The sequence below is a fragment of the Anastrepha obliqua genome, chromosome 5 (genome assembly GCF_027943255.1).
Source record: "Anastrepha obliqua isolate idAnaObli1 chromosome 5, idAnaObli1_1.0, whole genome shotgun sequence".
In the NCBI taxonomy this organism is placed as follows: domain Eukaryota; kingdom Metazoa; phylum Arthropoda; class Insecta; order Diptera; family Tephritidae; genus Anastrepha; species Anastrepha obliqua.
This window is the reverse complement of record NC_072896.1, coordinates 1,110,253-1,136,032: the sequence shown is the minus strand read 5'-3', so window position 1 is coordinate 1,136,032 and position 25,780 is coordinate 1,110,253. Positions and strand designations below refer to the sequence as shown.

Genomic DNA, 25,780 nt, shown 5'->3' with positions numbered 1-25,780 from the left:
ATATATCGTCCTGTACGACCTGAAGATGATACTTAACTCGGTACAATTACGAGTTACAGATACTTATCAGAGGTGCAAATGTTACTGTCACATACATAGAACTGCAGAAAAGATCTTCAAAACAAATCCACAAGGCTGGAAGAAGAGGTTGGCCGAGAAAATAATGGAGAGATGGCATAGAAGAAGACATACAACCTATGGGCATATTGATGTAAAAACAAGCTGAAGACCAAGTGACATGGAGGCGAATTGTAACGGAAAGTTTCATACCGAACGGTCATCTTATGATGATGATGAAAGAATCGTGATTGCTTGTCTTATCATGAATTTAGTTCTTCGATGCACTTTGTATTAATTCACGTCGAAAACTGCCAAAAATTATCGCACGGCATAGCCGCCTTTTTTGCCAAGACGAACTTTTAAAGCTACTGTAGACAAGACTAATACCAATTTTTGATCACACACCTGTAATTATTACAGGCATCACAAAATGGCCACTTCAGAGTACTCAAAATAACATCGATTTTTCGCTTATTTTGCCGCAGTCAAGCAACTTTCCTGGCATCCGTTCTTTTGAGGGACGAATTCGCTGTAGCAGAGCATCAGATTTTCAAAAAAAAAAAACAAAAAAAACGTTTTTTAAAGCTTTGATATGAAGCACGGACTATTAAAAACGGATAGGGAGAAAATTGAGATTGTATGAACAAAGCATATCTTAAAATTTTTTTAAATTTTAATAGAAAGAATAATGAAAAAATAAAAAAAACGTATTAAATAAGAAAATATGTCTTTAAAGTTTATCATTCGCAGCGAGCAACTTCTATCCACTGTGCATATATTACCTGAATGAGTAAGACTGTATAAGGGATATACATACGTATATACATACATACAAGAGCTATTACAGTGTTCGATTACATTTATGTTTCATACTTTCAGGCAGCGTAAATACACATAAACACCGCATGTACCGTTGCAAAGGGCTCTAGGCAGCACAATAACTTGAATGTAATTTTAATGAGTTCATATGCATATTCTTATGAGCCAAGACCAGCTGGTGTCAAAGCGGAAGCGAAACTATCAGTACGACTATCTGCCCCGAAGTACGAATTGGGGAGCCTCAATAAATAACTAGTTCTCCAACTAGTACGAAATTTGGTTCAAAGAGACCATATTTTCGTTTTTAAAAACTCCTTTCTTATAAAAATTGTAGAAACTAGCACCGCCTTGAAAGTGCAGCTAGGACTAACTCTAAGTTGCTGCTTAGAGGCGCAAATAGTTGCGTGGTAGTTGCTTCATGGAGAAAAGAGCCGAATAAAGCATTTAAGTTGAGGCATTTCGATTTACTGCTGGGAACTTACATGTGCCAAATAAATTATTGCCTTGAGCATTGCATACTTTTGGGGATGCTTGATGAACAAAAACAAAGTAAATAAAGTGTAAATATTTACGTGCCGCACGCTGAGGAAATTTACAGCGCAAGAAAATGAATATTTAATTGTAAATTTAATTCTGCAGCAGGAAGCATTGAAAATATTGGGAATATTGAGTGAAAATTCTTGAGCTCCGGTGTTTGTCGAGGGGAAATGTGCTTGTGTGTTACTTACTTTCTGCTTGTCCGCAGATTGTAAGTTCGCTCCCAACTACTCGAATATGTAGCAAAGGTGTTGGTCTACCCTGAGAATGAGAGCTCATTTCATGGCTCAATTTCATATAAAGAATAAATGAATAATTGGCGCGTACACTTCTGCTAGGTGTTTGGCCGAGGAGGCTCTTATTTGTGGTGCGCGCCTTGATGGTATTCCACAAATGGAGCGACCTATAGTTGTAAGCCGTCTCCGAATGGCAAATGGTTTTTTATGAGGAGCTTTTTCATGGCAGAAATACACTCGGAGGTTCGCCATCGCCTGCCAGGGGGCGACCGCGAATTTTTAGAATTTAGAATTTTTATCAGAATTTTTTTTTTAGAATTTTGCTGTTTCATGCATGGAGGTTCGAACCTAGGCACCAACTCAGTCGGCTACGGTGGCAGCACTCAAACTCATATCACATTTGATAAATTGCCACTAATCATATTCAGGTGCCGCATTTCTGCTAGGTGCCACAGTACCGCATGCAAAAACTACGAAAAACCTTGACATGACGCTCGATGCTAAACTTCGATGGAAGGAGCTTAAAAAACCTGAACGGTATGAAGTCCATCTGAAGTTAACAAAGACGAGATGGCCAATTGGACGAAGATCAAAGCTATCCCTATATAACAAAATAGCTCTAAACAAATTATAAAACCTTTGTGGTCCTATGGCGCGCAATTACGGGGTTGTGCCAGTCAAAGTAAAATAAATGTACCTCAGCGAGTCCAGAATAAAATCCTTCGAGATATACTCAACTCACATTGGTTCGTTCGAAATAAAGATATCGTAACCTCAAGTTCTCTACGGTCGCCGAAGAAATGAAAAAACACTCCCTCAGGCTTTAAGGCACGTAAATGAGGAAGCTTGCAAACTCCTCAACTCTTCCGACCTAACATCCAGCAGCATATTTTTTAACTTCCCAGAAAGAGTTGATAGAGGTGTGGAACCAAATAACGCAGGAAGCGCTTACCCAACTAGTTGGACCAATGCCACGGCGCTTACAAGCAGTGATTGATAACGGTGGTGGACCTATTAAATACTAAAAGTATTAAAAAACATAGTTTTAAAATGAGGAAATTTGTTTGGTTTTAAGTCAATTGAACTGGGTTTACATATTTGTTATACCGCTTTTTTGCTGTTCTGTTCATTTTTTTTGTTATAAAACCAGTGAAATAATTTGATTTTTGTAATTTTATGAATAAACTAGCTGACCCGGCGAACTTTGTTCCGCCCTAGAGGCAATAAAATAGAAGATTTCTGATTTTATTAAGTTTATTTTTTTATTAATCAAGTATTTCAATGAAGCTTTAATAGATTGTACTCTTCAGTTAAGCACCTTGCGATACCCGACATTTTTTGTTTTATTATCAGGTGCAAGAACAAACAACGCAGATGGTTTTCCGACCCGTGAACATGCCACATGTAACTGATCATGTGAGAAACATTGATTTTCTAGATTCAGACCACAAACTTTCAAGAATTGGCCTTGTGATTTGTTAATGGTCATGGCGATTGCAAGGCGGATCGGAAATGGAAGTCTTTTAAACTCAAACGGAAGATCGGTTGAGATCATCGGGATCCTCGGAATGAGAACTTCTTCTTTTCGAATTTTCCTTTGAGTATCGTCGCGTAAATCACATTGTTCATCAATTTATTTACCACCAAACGCGTACCGTTGCAAAGTTTTGGTGGACTTATGCTTCGAAGCATGATTACTACGGAGCCAACTTTTAGGCGTAAGTTGCGCGGTGGTAAGCCAGGCACGTCCAACGAGTTTAAAAATTCAATTGCATAGTTGGTGGCTTCATCTTCATTTGTTACACAGTCAATGGATTTGAATGAATGCATTGTTCTAATGATATAATTTTGAATTATGTAGTTTAGGTCATCTACATCTTTATTCTTAGCCGCTAAAATTACTCGCTCACTCAACCATTCATTATTTTTGTAGTTATTAATGATGTTTGGGAATACTTTATTGATAAGTTCGTCTTTCGATGAGACAAAGTTACAGAAATTCTGAGGAAATCAAATCAATCCGCTCGATTCGTCGAGAAGTACTCGACCATTACCGATAGTCAGTAATTGCTCAGAGAAATCTTCAGTAGATGTATCATTAAGTAATGCAACTCTCATGTTTGTTGTCAGCTGAAGTTTCTTCACATAGCGCCATAGATTCGATGATTTGAGGCAAGCGTTTATTTCGTAAGCAGCCGTTGATCTTGGAATTACTGGCAGTGTTTGGCGGAAGTAGCCAGACAGTAAAATCATTGCGCCTCCAAAAAAGTCAATAATGGCAATTTCACTCTTCTACTAAGGCAGCACAAGCCGGGCGTTTCTCCGGAAAATTGCAATGTGCCACAATACTCGCAAACAACGTTCATTGGCCCAATGTAAACGCTAGGATGCAAGCAGTAATCAGTGTTGCAATCATACCGAAACGCTACTCGATTCAAATCAGCACTTGATAATTCTCTTCTTGTGCGTCGAAAATGATCTACTTGCTTATCTCTGTTATTCGCTCGACGATTTCGCATTGCCAACCGAGCCGTTTCACGGGCTGCCTCGCTTTGCTCTTGTGAGTGAGAAGCGCGAAGTCAAGCCATGCTAACGCGGCGCTCTTCACGGGCAATTCCTTGTGCTTCTTCAGTCGTTTCATTCATAATGTTTCGTATCGTTCTTGTATTGCGGCTTTGTCGGGAAAGATTCGATCGTCTTGGTCGCGGCATTGATAATGATGATTCAAAGAGAATACAAATTACTGTGATTATATATTTCTGACAAAATTTATATTATCAAATTTTCTACTTAAGCATAGACAAAATTACGTTTAGCTTTCATTTGCGTTTTGTTATTCCATATCAGATGCGTTTTTGTTATACCACATTTTATAGTGACTTCACGGAAACGCGTTGGAATGGGATAAAAAGTATCCTATGTCTGTCTCCTGGTTCTAAGCTACCTCTCCACCAATTTTCAGCCAAATCGGTTCAGCCGTTCTCGAGTTATAAATAGTGTAAATAACATGACTTTCTTTTATATATATAATATATATAGATATGAATTTCGAAAAAACTACATGAACATTTTTTTCAGGTATTGTATACCTTCTGGGAAAAAAGAAAATATGCTGCTGTATCTAGACTTCAGTCCTTCTCTGTAAATTAAATTGTTTAAGAAAGTAGCCCGAAAAATGTCCTGACTTAAAGTTTTCAAGCCGCAGACCGCATTTCAATGAGTCAGCGTAATTAAAGCTGAAATTTTGCGACGCGTGCGGAAAATTCTTAATGGATGAATGCTGGCCAGCAAGCGTAAAGAGTGAGCGCGCCAAAAATTATGCTTTAAAACAGCAGCATTGCTGGCCACAACAATACTCTATTCTTTAATTTTTATTGTTAAATAGTTTTTCCTGTTGTGCCGAAGATTTCTCGATTAATTGCGAACAAATTAAAGCAAGCAGAGGAAAAAAGTAAACAAAACTTTCAGCGCTCAAGGCCAACAGCAGGGAAAATATCCAGAAATTAAAGCCTTCTTGTTGATGGCGATTTTTAATTTTCCCAGCGTCGCGAAAAACTATACAACTGGTGGCTAAAAGGAAATTTAATTTTAACATCCTGAATAAGTGCTGAGTGTGACAATGACTACAAGCACATAAATACGGGTGTATGTGTGGAAGTATGTATGTGTGTGCGCACTTTGTTTTTAATTACAATATTTTGTGTTTTATTTTCATACTGGTACATAAGTGCATGTGTGTTATTATACTCACATCGACTGTATATCCACCACTGGCGGGAAATATCTTCAACGCTGGATTCTCCTTCGGTGTGTAGCGATAAAATTCGCGTCTTCCGCGATACCATTTAACGGTGTATAGATTGTCATATTCCAGGTTGTAATTGCAGATTAAGATAGCATTATCGCCACGTTTAACGGCTGACGGTATGGAGACGCTCACGTTGCTCAACGCCGTGCTGGTGTCTGTGGATGAAGAGATCAGAACAAAGGAGAGTGGAATAAGTGTTGGTCGGTCAGTGTATGAAATCCCTATAAGCAACACGAGATGAAGAATAAAATCGCGTAAAAATAGCAAACGCGTTTTGCTGTCTGTTGTATTATTTTCCTACATTTCTCTTCTCTCTTCGCTCTTGTTTAATATTAATTCTTTGTGTCAGCATATAAGCTGCAATTTCGCGTACTCACACCGACATGTGGCGCCGCGCACATCCCAGACGTGAACACTTCAATTACATTAATTGATTGTCAGCAATATTGTACATCGGATACATGAAATTGCATTCCAAATTAAAAATTCAGACGAGAAACTTTAAAGGAAAGGATAAGTGAAATTCGTCGATTACTGCGTTGCACGTAGCACGCATATACGAGCATGTATGTATGTGTATAAGTATGCATATGGTGAAACTGAAATGGAAATGAAAAAAAGGTTTCACTTCATACTCATAATTACGCTCCTGTAAGAGGATTTCGCTGTATACGTTGTGGCATCTCCAGCGATCGTTCCCGAAATACATCAAAATGAACGCCGCAAATAGAAGGGAAGAGCCCAGCCAAACTCCCAACAAAAGATGCAAGTGCCAATTACAATCTTTTGATAGCATTTCTAGTTAAATAAAACACGTCTGAATAGTACATCACACGAAAAAATTATACGATCAACTAAATTTCTTACATTTTTATTAGGAGTATAGGGCTAACAATTTATGTATTTAATATCTAAGCTTTTAATGACAAATGTTGTAAAAATATTCAAAAATAATCACACATTTCACGGCACTTAAATAAACTACTAAGAAAAGAAAAACCTATAGAACGACACAGTATAAGACCAATGTTATTTCATTTAAAATAAACAAATAGAATCCTTCGTGTTAGGAGCCTAGTAATTTGTGTTGGATCCTCCTTTGATCATAACTCGCTGAAGTTCGACATTAATCGTGCTTTTTAAGCTCTTAGCGCTATCAAAATGTCTTCTGATTGTGAAAAAATCGATTAGGTTGATGTCAGGGTTGCAAGCACACCGTTCAAAAACTCTTTTGTTGCTTTGGAAGCATGAACGGCTGAGTTGTCATGCTAGAAAATCCACTCCAAAAATTATCATCAAAAAAGGTAATAAGTACTTCGTCTAGAAGTTCTATGACATTATTCTATTGACACTATTCACGTTTGTGGATATGAAACGTAAAGGCGTTTTCCCTTTGACACTAGCGCTGCCCAAACATGACAGAACTGCCTCAGAAATTACGGGCCAGTCTCTCATCTTTCTTCTTCCATTTATCAAGCCAACACATTTGGGTGTCGTCTGTGTAGATTGATTTTTATTTTTTTTTTCATCGGAACAAATTACTCTCTTCTGTACATCTTCCCAAAATTGATACTTTTCTGTAAATCTAAATCTGGGCTGTTTGTGTCATGTGGTTAACTTACGTATGGGTACTCGTTTAACATTTTCTGGACTAGAATTCGCTTGCAAAATTTGTTGCACAGCTAAACGTTTGATTTTATATTAGTTTTGTACCACTTCTCTTGATACTTCTGTACTTTTCTTTCAAATGGAAATAATGCTGCACCGTAGCTTTGTTTCTTTTTAATTTGTTTGTAATCTCTCACATCGTAAGGTCTCTCTCCATGCTAAAATTTGTCTCTGCTCAAATTCAGACAAAGCTTTTCCGCGCGACATATTTGTTTTTGTTTCTAAACCTAAACAACCAAATAATTTTTGGTGTTATAGTATTTTCGTGTGGTGTAATTGAGCAACCGAAAGAAGCCCTCTATTTTATTACCTTCTGTGCCTTGTCACTTTTCTAAAATATCTTTGCCAGCCGCGAGTTATCTTACATTTCAGAGTAGATTCTAAAGAAAAAGTACTCAAAAGCATAGAAACGAAAACTTTTGCTTAAAAGTTAACAGGTTATACTGTTTTTGTTATGCCACAAAATGTGCGAAAAAGAGGGCGTTAAATTTGCTCATATCCCACAAGAAAAAATTAAATCAAAGATTGGGTAAATTTGTGCAGCACTTCATTGAAACCAGGGGAAAAGTTTGCTTGTACTTTTTGGTAACAAATTTCGAGATCAGACCAGTTGGGATGGAGGTCGAAGTTGTTTAGTGAAGCTTTCCGATGCCTATAGAAATTTTGCATTGCTAGAATGAGTCCGAGATGGCCCATCCTTCGTTTGAGGCTTCTACGCAAACAGAGTAAATATTATTTTATTTAAGTGTAGTTTTATTTAAACGAATTTGGATTTAGATCATATACTGATTTTTATGTACTTCACCAGGAAGAAGTACTGGCGCTTCTTGAGGAACAACTTGTGCAACTGTGCAAATTCAAATCCAACGTCAATCAAATACTTTCTGAGGGATAGCTTAAAGACCTGGAAGATCCAACCAAAACCATTCATTGGAGTTGGGGCGATATGCACAGGCAATATCCAAAAATCGTACATGGACTTACAGACAGAGTTATTCTGTGTATAAGAAAAATACCTTTTTTGTGTGAAATTTATAGGCTTTAGCGAAACGTCCCGAAAGTTAAAATTGAAAATTGTTAAAATCCAACAATTAAGCTGGAAATACTAGGTTAGGTTTGGTTGAAGCGGTTGTCCTGTGGGACACACTCAGGCTCATAGCCCATTGTGATGCCGCGTGGAGAGCTTTCCCTATTTCTCCTAAAGCCAGTATGTGCTTTTAAAAAAATTTAGAATATCTCCTATTTCTGCGGAACTGAGATCTTCCAATTCGTTAAAAAATTGTCTGCCTAGAATAGCAAATATCTGTCTGGATAGAGCAGGACAATGGCACAGAAGGTGCAAGATTGTCTCTTCCTCTTCCGCATCAAGACAACTTCTACAGAAGTCATAAAGGATGGGTGTGCAACATCCTTTGGTCGTGCCTACCTATTACACAATGTCCCGTTACGACTGAAATCAGTATGCAAAGACGCTGCTTATTTTGGCTTAGCAAAGATTCTGTGCGTTTAGCACTAAGACTCGGCCACACTTGATGGGCGATTTTGCAGGTGGCTTCATTACGCCATCTTTCGTTTGCATTCCTTACGATTTCTTCAAGGATAAGTAGCTTACATGTTTGTAAGGGTATGCCTATGTCATTGTCTATGTACTCATCGGTCAACTTGGTGCCGAGTCTCGCTAGTTCATCGGCTCTACAGTTACCCTCAATGTCGCGATGGCCAGGAACCCATATTATCCTTAGGCGAAATGACTCAGCCGTCTCGTTAAGAGATGTGCGGCATTTCATGGCTACCTTTGAGTTTGTTGACTGTTTTTTGAGGGATTTTATCGCCGCCTGGCTGTCAGTGAAAATGTAGATGTCATTTCCGAATTTCGCATCACATTGTACCAGTGTCGCGGCTTTAGTTATTGCCATCAGTTCGACCTGATCGGCACTACAGTAGTCGGGGAGCCGAAAACTGAAGGGGATTCCCAGATGCTCGGAGTATACACCTCCGCCCACCCTGCCCTAGAGCTTTGAGCCATCTGTGTATGCATGGCTCGCCCTGTCTTACATCGTCTCGTTCCCACTCTTCCCTTGAGGGTAGGAGGGTCGTGAACGTTGTAAGTGTGGGCGGGAGTGCATAGTCCACCAATCCGGGAATCTCCGAGGTGCCAGCCAGGATTTTGCCGTGACCGTAGCTCTTATTTGACCACTTACTTAGAGTGTTCAGCCTTATTGCCGCACTGCGTGCGTTATATATTGCCTGCAGATCTACCGCCAGGAAGTTTAATGCCGCATATAATGCTTTCGATAGTGCCGTTGACATCGCGCCAGTTGTGAGAACAGATGCTAGGCTCTAAAGTAAGTTGTATTTTTTTTCTGCATGGTTTTGGTCATTACAATTATTTGTGAAACTACGAGCTTTTGGATTTAGGTTACTCATCTTTGTAAAATCTAAAAAAAAAATCAAAGCAAATTTGGGAAACTTTACTAAATCAAAGCTTACAAATAAAAATACCATGAAATATAGCATATAAAGAACTCAGTAACAAGGCACGTACAGATGCCAATCACAAGTATAGTCAATATGTGACAAATCCATAGGAATGGATAAGTTAAAAATATAAATAATTAACAACCATTCATAAAATAACATAAAATTTGTCTATGGTCTACATCGACCTATTTTCGATTTTTCACTACCTTTACAGAAAGCGGATAAACTTATGCCCTCTTCTCCTTACTTCCGCATTGCTTAAAATGGAATAAGTAGCATCCGAAATCAGTTGTCAAACTTTACACAACTTTTTGTTACTGAATCATGATTGTAACTGAAACTTTGAATATCACGAAAAATGCTTGCAGCACAGCAAACGGAAAGAAGCATTTGTACTTAACTCAAGAAAGAGAAATCAGGTAAATCCCAAAACTGGGTCAGCGCTAAAGACTTGCCAAAAAACTATACGGCAGAGCGTTTATCTGGCACAACTCAGCGCAGACGATCATTTGCTGTCCCACTACACACACATCCACATATATACTATATATACTCGCACACGTACATATATTCCAACTACCGATGACGACTGTTGCTAAGTGTTTATAAAGCGACGCAGAAACCCGAAACGTGCGTTTGAGGTACAACAGAAAAAGTAAATTTAATCAGTTCCACGATGCTGACGTAGTTGCTGCCAACGCTGTCAACTGCTGACATCGCACTTTGGAAATGAGAGCGCAACCAAGTCATAATTACTGGGACAGGGCTTTTTCAAGGGCCCTACTGTTGGACGATGAACGCCTGTTCACGTGCGTGTACGATACTTCCTAGATTTGCTGAAAGCGAAAGTGAAAAATGGAGTCAGGCTTATAAATCTACAAAAATATGTAGCTATGTCCATTATATGCAAATGTAGGTGCACACATACGCACATACCGATGTATGCGTCTGGGGAGATTATTCAAGAAAATACACGTTTTCGATAGTTTTGTTTGTGGTCGGTCATGAAACAGATAAGCAGCACGGCCGTTCACATCAGCTACACAGCAAAAAACTCAATGAACTGCAACAAAGAGAATAATAGCAGGGATTTTTTCTTACCAATATACAATCAAGAGGTCTGTGACAAAAATAACGTTTCATTCTCTACAGATAATTTACAGCTCTTCATAGGGATGAGGCTGATTTTTAGCTGACTGCCTTCATAAATAACCAAAATTGTCAAATTTGGGGAAACGGAAATTCGTGGGAGGCTAATCAGGTGCACACTAAAACAGTCCATTTTTGTGGTGGATTTTGATACCTTCTCTCTGATCTCTTCCAAGATACGTAAGGAGATGCGTGCACTGTCAAAGGTTTACAGACAAATATGGGGCTGTGATAGTGAATTTCTCTTGAACCAGAATGAATGGTGAAGATGGTGCCACTTGCCATGCTGCACAAGAAATATTGAGTTGATTGCCCTTCCGCTTGGCGGTGGTATTCAGTGACCACCGAGATCGGGTAACTTAATGCCTTGGACTATGTTCAAAGAGACTACGTGAAACCCGGACTGTTGCCTTCTCGCATTCCTAATGAAATTGATTCTGATTTATGTGAATATGGCATCCAAACGAGGTTCACTGGGCTGCATCACCTATAGCGCAATCGCCGTACTGCGGTGACCATTAACCCGAAATTACTTGTTTCATCACATAATGGAATCAAAAGCATACGAAACAAAAACAAGTGTGGCAATGTCACTTAAACCCCTTTCACGTAACATTTACCAATAAAGAGTTAACTTTTTCTCACCAGTTTTGAAAAACGATACATACCTTTTCTAAAATGAACTTTCCTTTCCTTTTGAAGTGGTGGTACTACACTCCGACTTATAAAATACAAATCTGAATAGAAAACTAAAGAGTGCCTTTATATTTAAGTTTATATATCCCCGTGTAAAGAAAATAGTATTGAAAGTGCATTAAAAGAACAAAATTTACTCTTTTACAAGAAAAAAAAAAATCCTCTCGACTTGCCGATAGAAACTTCAATCAAAGCAAAAAGCATATTCAAAATCAGCACTTCCGCCAGATCAGTTTTTATTTGTATGCAACCGCCGAAGAGCAGATTTAATGAAAAATACTCAAAGACGACAACCGACAGAGTGGGATTGTATTTGGAGGTTTTGCAAAGCTTGCATAGGAAGGCTCCTCTTCACCACAACCTCTTTTTATATCATAATATGCGCAAACCTCCCGCTGTAGTGCTCGAAACATAGCTACGAGCCTAAAGTTAATGTGCTTGGCATTTCGTCGTATACAAAACTCACCCCATTCATCGAAATTCCGATATTTCCAAATTTTTCCAGTGTAATCAATATTTCCGCACTACAACGAGTTTATTGAACCTAGAATATCTCTGCAAGGTCTCTGGGAAGATAGAGCAAATGGCTGTTTGCTTTAGCTATTCACTGCTAAAGCTCAGCGACACCTTCGCCCATTTTATCAACCTTCCCGAGCATGGACTTTCGAAATGCGGAACCATCAGGGAGAGTTTGGATAGGGAAACAGAAATTATAGTTAGTACATTACGCGAAAAATATCACATGTTTGCCTTGAACTTGTTTCATAGTTCAGCAGAACTACTGCAGTGACGTGCTTAACAAAAAAATTTCACACAGCTGTTGTCAGCTAATTAGAAACATAACAAAGAAGTCATGAATAGTTGTACTGATTGCAAAAACAATTTTCAAGTAATTGTTCCCTTGTAAATTAAATAATACAAATTTCATTGAGTGAAATGTATGAAACATTTTGAAAGCACTAGAGTTAGTTTAGGAGGAGCTCAAAACTGTAGCCGGCTTTTTAATAGCTGAAATTAAAAATATATACATGCATATAAAATATTTGAAAAAGAATTAAGTATTTTGTTAAATTTTGTTTTTTATTTCGAATTGTTTCTCATACGCTGCCCTTGGCTGTATAATGTACAGCGAACAAGTGCCATAAGCTCATTAACCCTTACATGACTGCCTGTACACTTCCCTTTCCAAAGAAAGAGTCAAAAATTCACCTAAAAGCGACAAAAAGAAAAGATTTACACCGAAATATTCCACGAAAATATTTAACAGAAAACTCAAAACCCGTAAATTTAAGCATTTACTCATAATTCATAAAAATGCACAATGCTTATAAAGAATTTTTCACTGACTGTGTGTTGAAAGTAAATTTCAGTTGTATCTCAGGTTGACATTTTAAGCGCATTTGCCTAATATGCATGGCTCAATTAAATTCAATAAACAGGAAAAATGGGCAGTGAAATGGTAGTAATTGAATTAGGACGAAGTGAGCAGTAGAATAATTTTATTTAATTTTTAATTTATTTGTTTATTATTATTATTTTTTTATTTATTTAATTATTTATATTTTTAACTTAACCATTCCCGTGGACTTGTCGCATAAATGTATATTGACTATGTAAGTGGTTTCAATTTTAACAATTTCTCCGACTTGAGGTACTTTTCACAAAAGTTTTGACAACCTTTGCCTTAAAAACTATAAGTCCACAAAAATATTCCCACAAAGATATTTTTCCCATTCTCAGAATTCCTATGTTAATCCAAGTACGAATTTTGGAGATTGATTTCGTCCCAAGCCCAATAAATTGATTTCATTGGGATGCGGATGATTTCATTTCGTTGGCGGATCACCCAGGCAAACTACAAGAGATTATTGATAACCTTGAAAGTTACTGCAACCTATGGAACCTTGAAGTAAACCGCACAAAGTCACAAATAATGGTGTTCAGAAGAGGTGGAAACTTAGTAAAGAGGAGAAATGGCATTAAAGGAAGAAATACAGACTATGTCTCGATATACTTAGTTAGGAGTGGAAATAGCACCTCAGATGAAATAAAAAAGTAGGTTAAAAACAGAACAGCCGCAGCAAAAAAATGGTATTAGTGCTTCGTGGACTTGTCTTTTAAAAAAGAAAAAAATTTCAATTAAAGCTAAATAGTTAATTTTTCTAGCAGTTTGTCGTTCAACACAGTCATACGCAGCACAAGTGTGGGATTTTGGGTGGTTTGAAGAAGTTACAATAATATATTGCAAAAGTATTTTGTAAAGCGCCTTCTGAAGCTACCATGACATATGGCCACATACCTTACAGAAAGCAAGGGTATTTTCAAATGAAAAATTATTAAGAAGCAGAGAAATGTTCAACCAATAATTGTCATATATGTTTAGCATAAATAGGAATAAGAAATTATACAATAAAAAATCAACTTGACTAAACTTATTAAATTAAAAAAGAAATTAAAATGACTTCATATGAAATAAGTATGTCTGCATTGGCCTTTCTTTACACTTTTTTCAACGTTTCTATAACTTTCAAATTTCTAATAATTTTTCGTTTTGAGAAAAGACATCATTTATACATTTAGACATAGAGTCTCCCAAGTTTTGAAGAGTGGAATCACCTGTCTTGTCTCACTTCTCCACTAAAGTACCTTTCAGGTCTTTGATTGTCTCAAACTGTCGACCGTTTTTATAAATACGGGCCGACAATATTCCCCAGAGGTCCTCAATTGAGTTTACATCGGGACTTAGTGCTGGCCAATCCAGAACTGAACTTTTTCTTGATGATAGGAAGGCCTAGCTAAACGAGCCGTATGGATTGGGCCGTTGTCTTGCTGGAAAACCCAGTCGTCTCTATATATGTTTCCTGCAAACTCAATAAAAATATTCTCTAATATTCCAACATAGAATTCTGCGTTGGTTCTTGCCGAAATAAAACAAATTGGAGACTTTTCACCATGCCCGAAAGGGGCGCAAATCATCAAAGATCCGCCACCGTGGTTCCGCTTATGGCGCGTTTTCCGTGGTTGCCTAAGGTCCCGCCAATATTTCTGGCACCCATTTGGACCATCTAAGTTGAACTTTTTTTCCTCCGAAAATACAACGTTTCGGAATTCGTTAGTCCAAATTTAAATTTTCCGAGCCTTAATGTGGTGTTTTAATAGTCTTGGTACCGGCTCCCGCAAACAATATTTAAGTGTTCCGTCCTCGGCCAAAATTTGATGTATTCGTCTATCGGTGACCTTAAGACTTAAATGGTGTTTGATTTCCTTGCAAGGCATTTATTTTTGAGCAGCCAGACGACGAATTTCTCGTTTGCATCTGCTGTCTATGTTAGTTGGACTGCCGCTTCGTTTGAGTTGACCATGTGTTTCTGGATTTTTAAGAAAATTGCTGATGGTGCTCCCTATGCCGATTTACTCTAGCGGCAATTTCATAAATACTTTTGCCACTTTCGCTTAACCCTTTAATCAGACCACGCTTTTCATCGGATAAATGCCTTCCACGAGGCATTCTACAGATTAACCCATCAATTATTCTTTGTGCAAAAGAAGTAATATATTTTATTTACATTTTTCTTTATGATACAAATGCAAGTAACACAAAATTGTTTGATAAGTGCTCTCTATGCTTGCCAAATCAAACCTGATCTCTGATTGCACATATTATTTCATATGAAAACAAAATCGCGCAACACAAATTTGTAATAACAGTACTAAGAATAATGACTAAAGAAGAATTTTGCAACCGAGTAGTTAAGTTGGATTGGAAATACAAACTTTGGCATACCACACAAAAATGTACCGTTACTATCAAGAAAGATATCGGTATAAAAAACTTTGCACATATACTTATTTCTGTGAGGTACATACTTTTTTGGAAACCGTCATGCAAGAAAATCATTTGTTTGTGTGCTCACAAAATCGGCTGCCACATTATCTGTCCAAAATTGTTATAAAGAAAGAAGTCTTCCAGATTGCAGATTTAAAGAACTTGTGCAGTATAGACGATGTCATCTGGAAGATGCAAAATTGCTTTTAACAAACCACAACCAGTACTGAAGTACTAATATGGTAGGATAGATAAGCAATTAGATTGGTCAAAAGGTCTGGTTCATTTAAAAAAATATGACTTAGCATCAATCATGTGGGTAATGACGGCTAGAAGTGGCATGGTAATTTCCAATAACAGCAGATTTAACACAGAAAGTAAAGCTTGCTCAATGTGTAACTTAGGCGAGCTTGAAAACATAGCACATTTCCTGGCGGGCTGCGCAATATTAAGAGAATATATATTAGAAAAGTCTTTTTCGGAAAATTTACCTATGATTTATAACTGATTGAGATTCTCAATTGGGAAAATGATCATTGGATAAACTTTTGCGTTTTGTTAAATATGCCTTGAGATACAGAGATTACTTAAAAAAAGAGTTTAACTGGTTTTAAAACCGTAAAGCGAATAGTTGTTTTGCACGAAAAATAAATCGACAGCCAGCTCATGCCATTGTCGTTAAATTATTGTAAATATTTTTTTTTCTTAATACTAAAATAAGTAATTATAAAATTGTGTATATTTTACTCTTATTTGCAATAAAAACTACTCGTACTACTTATTGGAACGAAACAGATTTGACGCTCCTCAACGTCCTCTTCGTGAATTAGTTCTGTTCTATGGGGATTACTTGAGAACCAACTTTTCTTCTAATGCTCCAATTGCACAATCTATTGGTGAGTTTAATGCTATTAAGCATTCTGTCTTTCTTGACTTTCTTGATTTTCCTGTTTCGAGGGCAAGTTTTTTTATTCCTTCGAGTCCCGATTTCCAGCTTTTGAATTTATTGCATTTACTTATTTCAAAGTTACTCTGTGTCATTCGCAGTCTGTAAGATTGCAAATTTTTATGGAATAAGCAAACGGTGGCGTTAATCAGGAATAATGACTTAATTCATAAATAACTCAGGAAGTAAGTACAACTAATCTGGATCAACTACTAGAGTAAGCGGATTAGGAGAATTTTCGATGGCAACATTGCCGAAAAATGGCACTTAATATTGGAATACAGTGCAAAACTTTTAAAGAGAAGATCAAGAAAGACTGGATGCAATGCTGGTTTGCTTTAATATGTTCGAAATTACATAAATTGTTTTGATATTTCAAAGCAGTTTGAAAAGGTGCAATTAAATACTTTTTTATTTAATAAATAAATATTTTTTTAGTACCAGGGCAGCTAATACCCCTCCATGTTTTACAGACAAATCAATGCAATAAACAAATCAGCTGCTCACTAATTCGCGTAAAAGCCGCACTCTCTCTTTTTAATCAGATTAACTGCCCCGCTAATCCGTATTAACGCTGCCGTCTGTCAATACTATTCGACAAAATAAAAAAATAAATACTTTTACAAATTTTTCTTTGCGGAAAATCACATGGTGAGTTCATTACGCTCCTCCTGACCTTTCCTCCAACATGTTAGTTTCTTAAGCTAAATGGGTCTGAGAGACCCCTATCGAAGTAGGGTTAAAGTTTTTACTATTAAACTGTTTACCTTATGGTCTTATTGCTGATAAGTTCTAGGAAATATTCTGCAGCACACGCAGCCAGACGTGCTTTCAGAACACACAGCAGAGTGAATTAATTGAAAGTCATTGATTTTAGCTTTTGAAGGGCAGTATTTAAAGCGCAAAGGCAATTTAAAGCAGCAGCGTGAAGAGTACGCACAGCTGTTTGTAAAGAACATGTAATGCCCTGGCAAGTATACATACATATGCACGTACATATGTGTGGGTATGTGCATTTGGACATGCGGCAGAGCAGCATTTATCAGTCACTGCCCGCCCTAGCCAACTGCAGCCCATGTGAATACGAGTATTTTTCTGACCATTGCTGTTTTCTGATACTTTATGAACTTTGCTTATTTCTTTTTCCTGCGAGTTCAATTTAATGCTTTAATTTGCACATTCAAGCACCAGGTAGCGAGCAAGTGGGCAATCGTCATATAATAACAATAAAAGCAAACAATTCGAAAAATACTGAAACAAATTAACTTAAGCCAGGCTGATTTGATGTCTTCGCTGTTACTGGTTGACCTTAAAGAAATCACTCATCGATATGAGCGCCCCTCCTACCCCCCATTGGCTTATGCATGAGCGCATGTGTGTGCGGGTATACTGGCATTTAAACATATGTATAATACATACATACGCATGCGAGTATACGAGTATGTAGGTGTGACGGTCGGTCAATGTGGCGCATACAATGGCTTGTGGCTGGCAGTTGGTTGCCATGCGGTTGAATAGGCCTACAGGCGTGAGTTTTGTGGGTTGGTTTCTGAGGGCACTTGGCGACACGGCGGTTTGTGCATTTGTGCAGCTGATAATCGCAAGGCTTAAATAAAATATCTGTATCTGCGGCATCACGTTGTGGTTCATATCCCATGCATTGAAGCGCTTTCGGTTTGTCTGTTCGTCAATTGAACGAATGGTTGCTGGCGCATTCAGCTGTTTGCGTTGCCGCTCCGTTTATTAGTAGTATTAATAAACCATGCGGCATATTAGCCTTGCTTTAAGGTAATTGTTTAAGGTTTTCCAAGGTTTCTCGACTAAAAAAAATATTAAAAAATGAAAACCTCGTCGTAGTTTTTCGTTATGAGTTGTATGTGTCTTTTTAATTAACTTTTAGTAGAAACATTTATGAAATGCGTTGTCCACCACCTTTTGCTGTTTGCCTGTGTCGCATAGAATAGCCACAAGCCTAAATTCACTGGCTAGACCAGCGCGCAGCAGCGCGATAACAAATAAATGCTAATTGAGCTCAAAGAAGCTCCGCGACTAGAAAAAGAGGGCTAGAAAATTCTAAACGAAATCACTTTTAAGCCAAATATAACAATTGGGTTCTACGAAAATTGTGCTTTGATGCCCACAACTGAGCAGTTTATCCACCTCCATTGCGTTCTAAAGCCACGCGATACGGCTCAACTATGTCGTCTAGCACATGGCTGAAATAAACTACTTTGGCACCAAGCAGTGTGCACAACGAAGCCTGATTAGTTTTTTGTACTATTTTAACCAGGCGAACAGCGATCGCTGCGCAGTAACTTGGCACATTTCCGTACACTTCAGGCAGAAATTGTTATAAAATATTTACTTTTTATATATATGCACATATGTACATATGTGGGCATGGGGGTATGTTAACTGAGAGAAAACAAAAATCGCGGAAGCAGCTACACAAGTCAACTCATAGCAACAAAAGTTTAAGAAAACAAAATTGAAATAAACAAAAATTTAAATAAACGCGTGTAAACATGCTCGGCTCGGCTAAGTGTTAATGCAAAGGTAAAGCGAAGGTAACCAGTAGCCGGCACAAAAACAAAAAAATAATAATATTCAAGTTCAAAAACTCAAACCGAAAGAAATCACAACAATAATGCCATTAATGCGAGCCATCGTTCGCTCAAGCCGCATCGCTGCCGTCGACAGCCGAAAAGTTCAGCGCAGCTACGCGACGTCGTGACGCGTTCGCATGTTGAAGGTCGAACATAAATATTTTAATCGTGTAGACAAAAACAGCAACAGACGGAAACGAAAAATTAAACAATAAGCATTTATAGTGTCATAAGTAGCTCTGTTTCAGCACGCAGGCATGCAAGCGCGCAACCACGATTTTTTTCGTGGGGGAAGTTTTGTATGAAATCCTCTTATAAATATAATATTTATATTTTTTCTTACAATATTTTATTAATAAAAAGTGAGGAAAGCTTAAAAATTGTTAGACGAGCCGCGTTCTTTAAAAGCGGTGTAAGTCCATTTTCACAAAAAATTAGTTAGTGAATGAAAACGAATTAAATCCTATTCACAATGAAGCAATTAAGGCATTTAGTCGGACGAAAATGAAAAAAAAAAAAATGGAGAATTTAACGAATTTAGACTCGTCGCCTCCCTGTCGGGAATTTCGTAGTCAACTACTGAAATAGCTAACTTTTGGCCTAATTATTAGAATTTATTGCCCTTATGGACTATGGAATACAATATTATAGAACATGGAATTATATTCTTACCAGCTATGCTAGGTCGATAGCTTTGATATTGTTGAGTTCACTTAAGACTTGCGGAATGAGGGCATTCATAGCATAATAGAATTTGTTTAATTCCTCATAAAACCTGTCAAATTAGCGCCAGTTCCTAACAGGTATGTTAAAAGGTAATATTCGTAAGATATGAGCACAACCAAGCTCACAACTTGACAAACTCATAAAGAATATAGTCCGGGAGCCAGGGGTCATATTGACCTCATCATTTCATGCCGACTGATTTTAATACTGAAGGCAGACGCCATCCAATGGATGACGAAACCAACCGTCACCCCCGTAGAGGGGGGAAAATACGTCAGCTGAAAGCAATGATACATTCTTGCTTCGGCTGACGGTCTTCCCACCGCTATAAACGCAGCTGACCACCATTATTATGTGTATTGTCATAAGTGTCCAAAATTATGTAAAAAATTTCAATCGGCTTAAAGTACTTTTACTTTTTAATTTATTTCAAAAGCTCGCCTGTTCAGCTGACTATTTTTTTTTATTCTACTAAATGTCAACAATACATGAAAAAAATTTCACCCGGTATAAAATGAGTTGGTAGACATTTTTTTCGACACGTTTCGTACCCTCCCACAATGACACCCACCGCAGGTGCGCCAGCTGTCGTTCACTTTCGTTATTCATGAAAGCTAAATCACAAGTATAGTCAAATATTTAACGAAAAAAGGCTAGCGTAGCGCTTGCATTCTGAATTAATGCATCCATATGACTACTAAAAGTGAGTTTCGAGCTGAAAAGTACGACAATGTCTGTAATTTGGTATTCTAAGCCAATGAAATTTTTTTGATTTATGATTTGAACCCCAAAACCCCTTCTTGATTGCGCGCAGACAGATGTACAGCTGTTGACAGCTAATTAGAAACGACACTTATTTCAAAATAAATTTTCCATTTTCCTTTTAAACACGTATTTTCATAACTTTTTGTCAATTTTATTTAAACATATGATAAACTTAAAAACTAGTGGAAAACAATTTAATCGCAATTCTTTATTAAATATATATATTTTTTTTTTAAAGCATGTGAAATGCACGATTTGGATAGGGCAACTAATTAGAAACAGTAATGTATTATCAGATCAACATAAAGATTATGTTAGTATTTGGTTCCATAACCCTTTTGATTCAACACTACCTCACATCGATTGCGCATTGATGTAATGAGATTCTGACAGCGCGCCACAGGTACTGCTTGCCATGCCGTTTTTACTTCGGCAAAAAGGACATCCATATTTGGGATATTTTTGGCACTCACGGCTTTTTTAACGTCACCCCAGACATGCTCTATTGGGTTTAAGTCCGAACTGGATGATGGCCATTCCCAAACATTGATGGAATTTTCGTCGAAAAACTGTTTCGTCAACTTTGCCGTGTGCTTTGGATCATTATCCTGTTGAAACTTCCATATAACAGGCAAATTTTCCTCAGCCCACGGCAACATTACATTTTTTAGTATATCGACGTATTTCTCCTTATTTAAAATTCCATCAATCCTATGGATTGGGCCAACACCATTCCACCAAAAACATCCCCACACCATGATTAATCCTCCACAATGCTTCACTACCCGTGAAACGTAGCGAGGATTGAATTCTTGGTTGATTGGCCGTGGAACATACCTTCTACCATCTGGGCCTATGCGATTTATCTTAGTCTCATCGCTCCAAACGATATATTTCCATTAATTTGGAGTCCATGACCAATGGGATCTCGCAAAGACTACTCGCCGTCTCCTTTGTATCTTGGTTAGAAGGGGCTCTGCCATGCAGTCCAGATTCGACCAGACGCCGAGCAATTGTCCTCTTGGATATTTCGAAATTATATTGATCCTGAATTTCCCGTTTGATGTCAGTGGAAGTCTTTTTTGGGTCGCTTTTGGAGATGATTGCTATCTTGCGGTCAATTTTTGCTGAAGTTTTCTGGGGCCTTTTCTTACGTGGCGTTAAAAACCATTTTTTTTAGCATTTGACTTGTTTAGAAATTGCACTGTACGACTTTCCAGCTTTACGAAGGTCAAAAATGGAGCTCCGCAGGGCATGTGTACAGCTGCTGCTTTTTCCCATTACACATCTTGAAGACGAATATTTTAGTTGCTTTTAAACAACCAATTTAAAATATATACATACATACCAAAAAGTCGATTATATTATAATACTGATATATTAAAATAACACAACTCGCCGAATATGCTTCCATTGAACAACTGTTTCTAATTACTTGTCTCAGTTTATTTACCTTGAACTAAGTAACCCAAGCACTGCGTTGGATAATATTAACGGTACTTCAATTTCACAACTAGAAAACTAGGCGCATTGGGTAGTAAATAGAGTAACAAAAGCAATGCAAATGATTTTAAGAGAAAAAATAACGGTAAATTTAAACAGTTTAATATTATGCTCATCAAGCGTTTATCAAAAGGGAGCGTTTCTAATTGGCGGAAAACAGCTGTATATATATGTACACTGAAGAAAAATCCCACGATCAGCGAACTTCCCATACAAGCTTCTGTTTTCCATACTCTCAATGTTGGTACCTTCCTATTTATCTTCGCTTCATATGTTCGAAAATAGAACCTGATTGGAAAACTTAGATCGGGAAACATTCAAATATTTGCATGCCAGCGCCAATTAATCGTGGTGCCGTTACTTTGCTCTTAGCGAATTTGACAATGAGTTACGTCGTTTTAGCACCAGTATGGCCAGATTACCATTTTCGTAACTTGATTTAGCATTTTTTTCTTTTTGTTATTTAGTCTCGGAGTTTTAGTTCTTTCTTCCTGACATTTTTCTAGCCTCTCCTAATTAAAAGTAATGTTTATAATTTTGCAAATATAAATTTTCTAAAAATTAGTTCAATAATTCACTCAGTTTTATTTAGCTTTTCTTTTTTTTAACATCTGGTACCATTACCCGCGATTGCAGTTGTTGTTGGTGTTCTTCTGCTTTCAGCAATCAAATCTCTCTCTCACTACTGCAGTGTTGCCTAGCTTTGGATATAAAAACACACTAAAATGTCCATTTAAAAAAAATAAATCCCCAAATTTTTTTTGAATTTCTTAAAGAACTTTGCATGCGTTACAAATTGTTTTTAAAATGTGCGCTTTTCTAAATAAATGTGTTATGGTTATGTACAATTTAATTTATTAGTTATTTTTGTTAAGCGAAACTCTTTTGTTAAGGGAACGACTTTTTTGGTATATTTGAGGTTATGTACCTAGATAAGGTACTCTTTTTATAAAAATGTCATTATGGTTTCTTTAGTATTTTCTGGCATTTTTTTTCTTTTTTTTTACTATGAATTCACCTCTTAATGCCCTGTGATCCACTAAGAATTAATGACCTGAAGAACGATTACACCACTATGGCTTTAATTCGCATTCAGTAAATTCAAATGCTTTTTAAAATGTGTAAAAGGGTTTTCAATCTTAAGCAAAGTTGAGAGAAGAAGATTTAATATTCTTTCATAACCTTAAAAGGAACGAAAAACTAAATTTGCACTTCCAAATTATCAAATTGTATAAGAATCAACAAATTTTCTTGAGCACTAAAATCTTCTCAGAGTGACCGTTTTAACTTTCTTTTGTGTAATAACATAGTTTTTTTTTAACTTACAGTTTCGGTAGCATTGAATTAAAAAAAAAAAGACACAACACCAAACTTAAAAATTTTCGCATTTTGGGTATAAAAGAGCACTAAATTTATTACAAAGAGCGAATGGTTGGCAACACTGTGACAACTCGGCAAACGTGACGCCACGCACTCTTGATGGACGCAATTTTGTTTCTATCATTCTTGAGCGCCAATTATTAATAAACAGCAAAATCGGGTTGTCTGGGAAAGAAACAAAATCTTAATAAAAATTGACATAAAATTTTTATTTGTTATTTTTCTGCCGCCCCACGCCGATCGAAATAGTCGAACTAGCAGAATTAAATTGATGCCTTAAAGAAAAAAATGTATGCATATTTTTTTATTATCATATAAAGTTAGTTGTTGAAACATTAAAAGAAAAATGTAGTTTAATTTAAATGATTTTTTTTTTTAATTTTCTTGAGTTTTTATTAGCATAGTAGGTGTCTAGTTGTGAAAATTATTAAAAAAGATTATTTTATTAAAGTTATATTAAGCTTTTTTAATTAAAAATGTTTGGCATTTTGTTTTTGTTGAATTTTTTACTTGCAAATTATGTGCCTCTTTGGCAGAAAAATTTTCGGAACGAATATAAAATCGCTCCAATTCGTTTTTTGCTAATTCTTCGATCGACTGGCACTATTTTATCGACTTTCCTATGGTTGATACAATTCTCCTGGCATAGCCCAAGTTATCACTTCGCTGAAAGCATTTTCTGATGATTGAGGCTCTTGAGAAGAATCCGCAGAAGGAACTAAAGGCGATTTCAAGTCCGATCTGCGAGGAGTGTTGTAAGGATTGGAAGAAACATTGGAATGTGCATATTTTTTGATTACGATTATGTTGATCTTGTGGAAGTAAGTCAAATATCAATGACAAATTTAATCGTTTTGGGAGTATCTCTTGAGCAGTAGCTCCATTTTCTAAGATCATTCATAAAAGTTAATCAATCAATTGAAATGCATATATTTTCCGCATGAATTATTAGTAACAAATTATTTTATTAAATTTTTATTTCATATAATATAATAATTTATTGTTTTATTTAATAGCAATAAATAAATTGAGATTACTGAAGAACAGAACGGCACAACGAATGATCTTCCCTGCATTTAGCGAATAACTTCATGTAAATGCATTCTTTGGTGTTACAGTATAACTTAGCATAACAATCAAACAAAGAAATTAAATATTTAGTTTCATATATACATATATATGCGAGTCTGTAATAAACCGAAACATGTGTGTATGTATGTATGTAGGTATAGTTGATCACCCAATAGCTAGGATCACTTGCTCATACGTCATTTATCAATTCAATATGACGCCCTGCTCGCCTATACATATCCCCCTTGCCATAAACTCTATAAAGAAGTACGCTAAGCTGATAAGTAAACAAATACATCGGCAAATCGTCACGCTTATATTATTTACCCAAAAATGTAAAACCACAAAAAATGTGAATGAGGGAGACAGATTACCTGCACAGGTACATAGCACAACGATACGCACAAGCCAACGCCCCTCAACTCGCAAAAGGTAAAATTTCACGTTCACCACGTTGCTGGGCGCCTATACAATTGGGTACAAAAAGCCACTGGACTTCCTGTAAAACGCAGAAAAGCGAAAGTGAAATCGAATCAGCTTAAACGGTGATGCCTGCCTGGGCTAATTTAAGACAGAAAAGCTTAGTAGTGTTTAAAAATATGAAAAATAAAACAGTGGATGTCGAGCATGCGTATGTTTATGTTTTGCACTTGCATGTATGTATGTATGTGTGTAAATAAATGCCCTAATGATCAAGTCCCTGAAACTACGCTCTTTTTGCATGACCTAATTTACGCACGATATCCCTGCAGGGAAAAGTACTAATTGTGAACTAAAATACTACCAGTTCAAGTTTAGCTCAACTTATTCGTATTCTATCTCCTTCCATGTTAGCAAGTGGTATTTTTAACACGGCGATGAGCGACGGAATATTAATAGCCTGACAATGCGTCAAAAAGTACAAAAAATTCTAATGCAATATCATTCAAAAATAAAGAGTTTCAATATCAAAAAATATAAAAAAAACGCGCGTTCCATTTTATCGCTTCAATTCTATTTTATTTGAGGTATAATTTTTTTTCTAAAATTAAATTAACTTCCTTCACGTAAAATAACACAGGCCGACAAAATTTAACCAACATTCAGACCCAGAAACCAGACTATATATTTCCGAAGGTTTATGATGCGCTGAATCCAAATCTGGCCTCAGAATTGCTCTATCAGCTCTGGTTTTCGAGATATCCTAACCTAAAAGTGCAAAAACCCCCATTTTTGCCCATATTTGAGGTTATGTAGCCTTGCAGATATTTTCTTTCACCAAAATTAAAGGATGGCATCTTTAAATACAATTCTTCTTTTTTCAAATGGCGTTTTGCTTGCTCAAATACCATTTTTTTTCGCAGAGATATCGCATTTTGAAATTTTCATGTTTTTTTTGTATTTTTTGCACTTTTAGGTTAGGATATCTCGAAAACCAGAGCTGATAGAGCAATTCTGAGGCCAGATTTGGATTCAGCGCATCATAAACCTTCGGAAATATATAGTCTGGTTTCTGGGTCTGAA

General features: G+C 36.8%; 1 protein-coding gene across 1 annotated transcript in view; it reads right to left on the bottom strand.

Annotated features, from left to right (window-relative positions):
* Nucleotides 1-25,780, bottom strand: part of LOC129247243 (uncharacterized) — a 62,538-nt gene that overhangs the window by 28,941 nt on the left and 7,817 nt on the right. The window contains exons 2-3 of the mRNA XM_054886291.1: nucleotides 16,056-16,117; nucleotides 5,404-5,615 (exon numbers count right to left, since the gene is read on the bottom strand). Coding sequence (XP_054742266.1) covers nucleotides 5,404-5,615; nucleotides 16,056-16,117 — 274 coding nt within the window. The remainder of the gene's footprint in view (nucleotides 1-5,403; nucleotides 5,616-16,055; nucleotides 16,118-25,780) is intronic.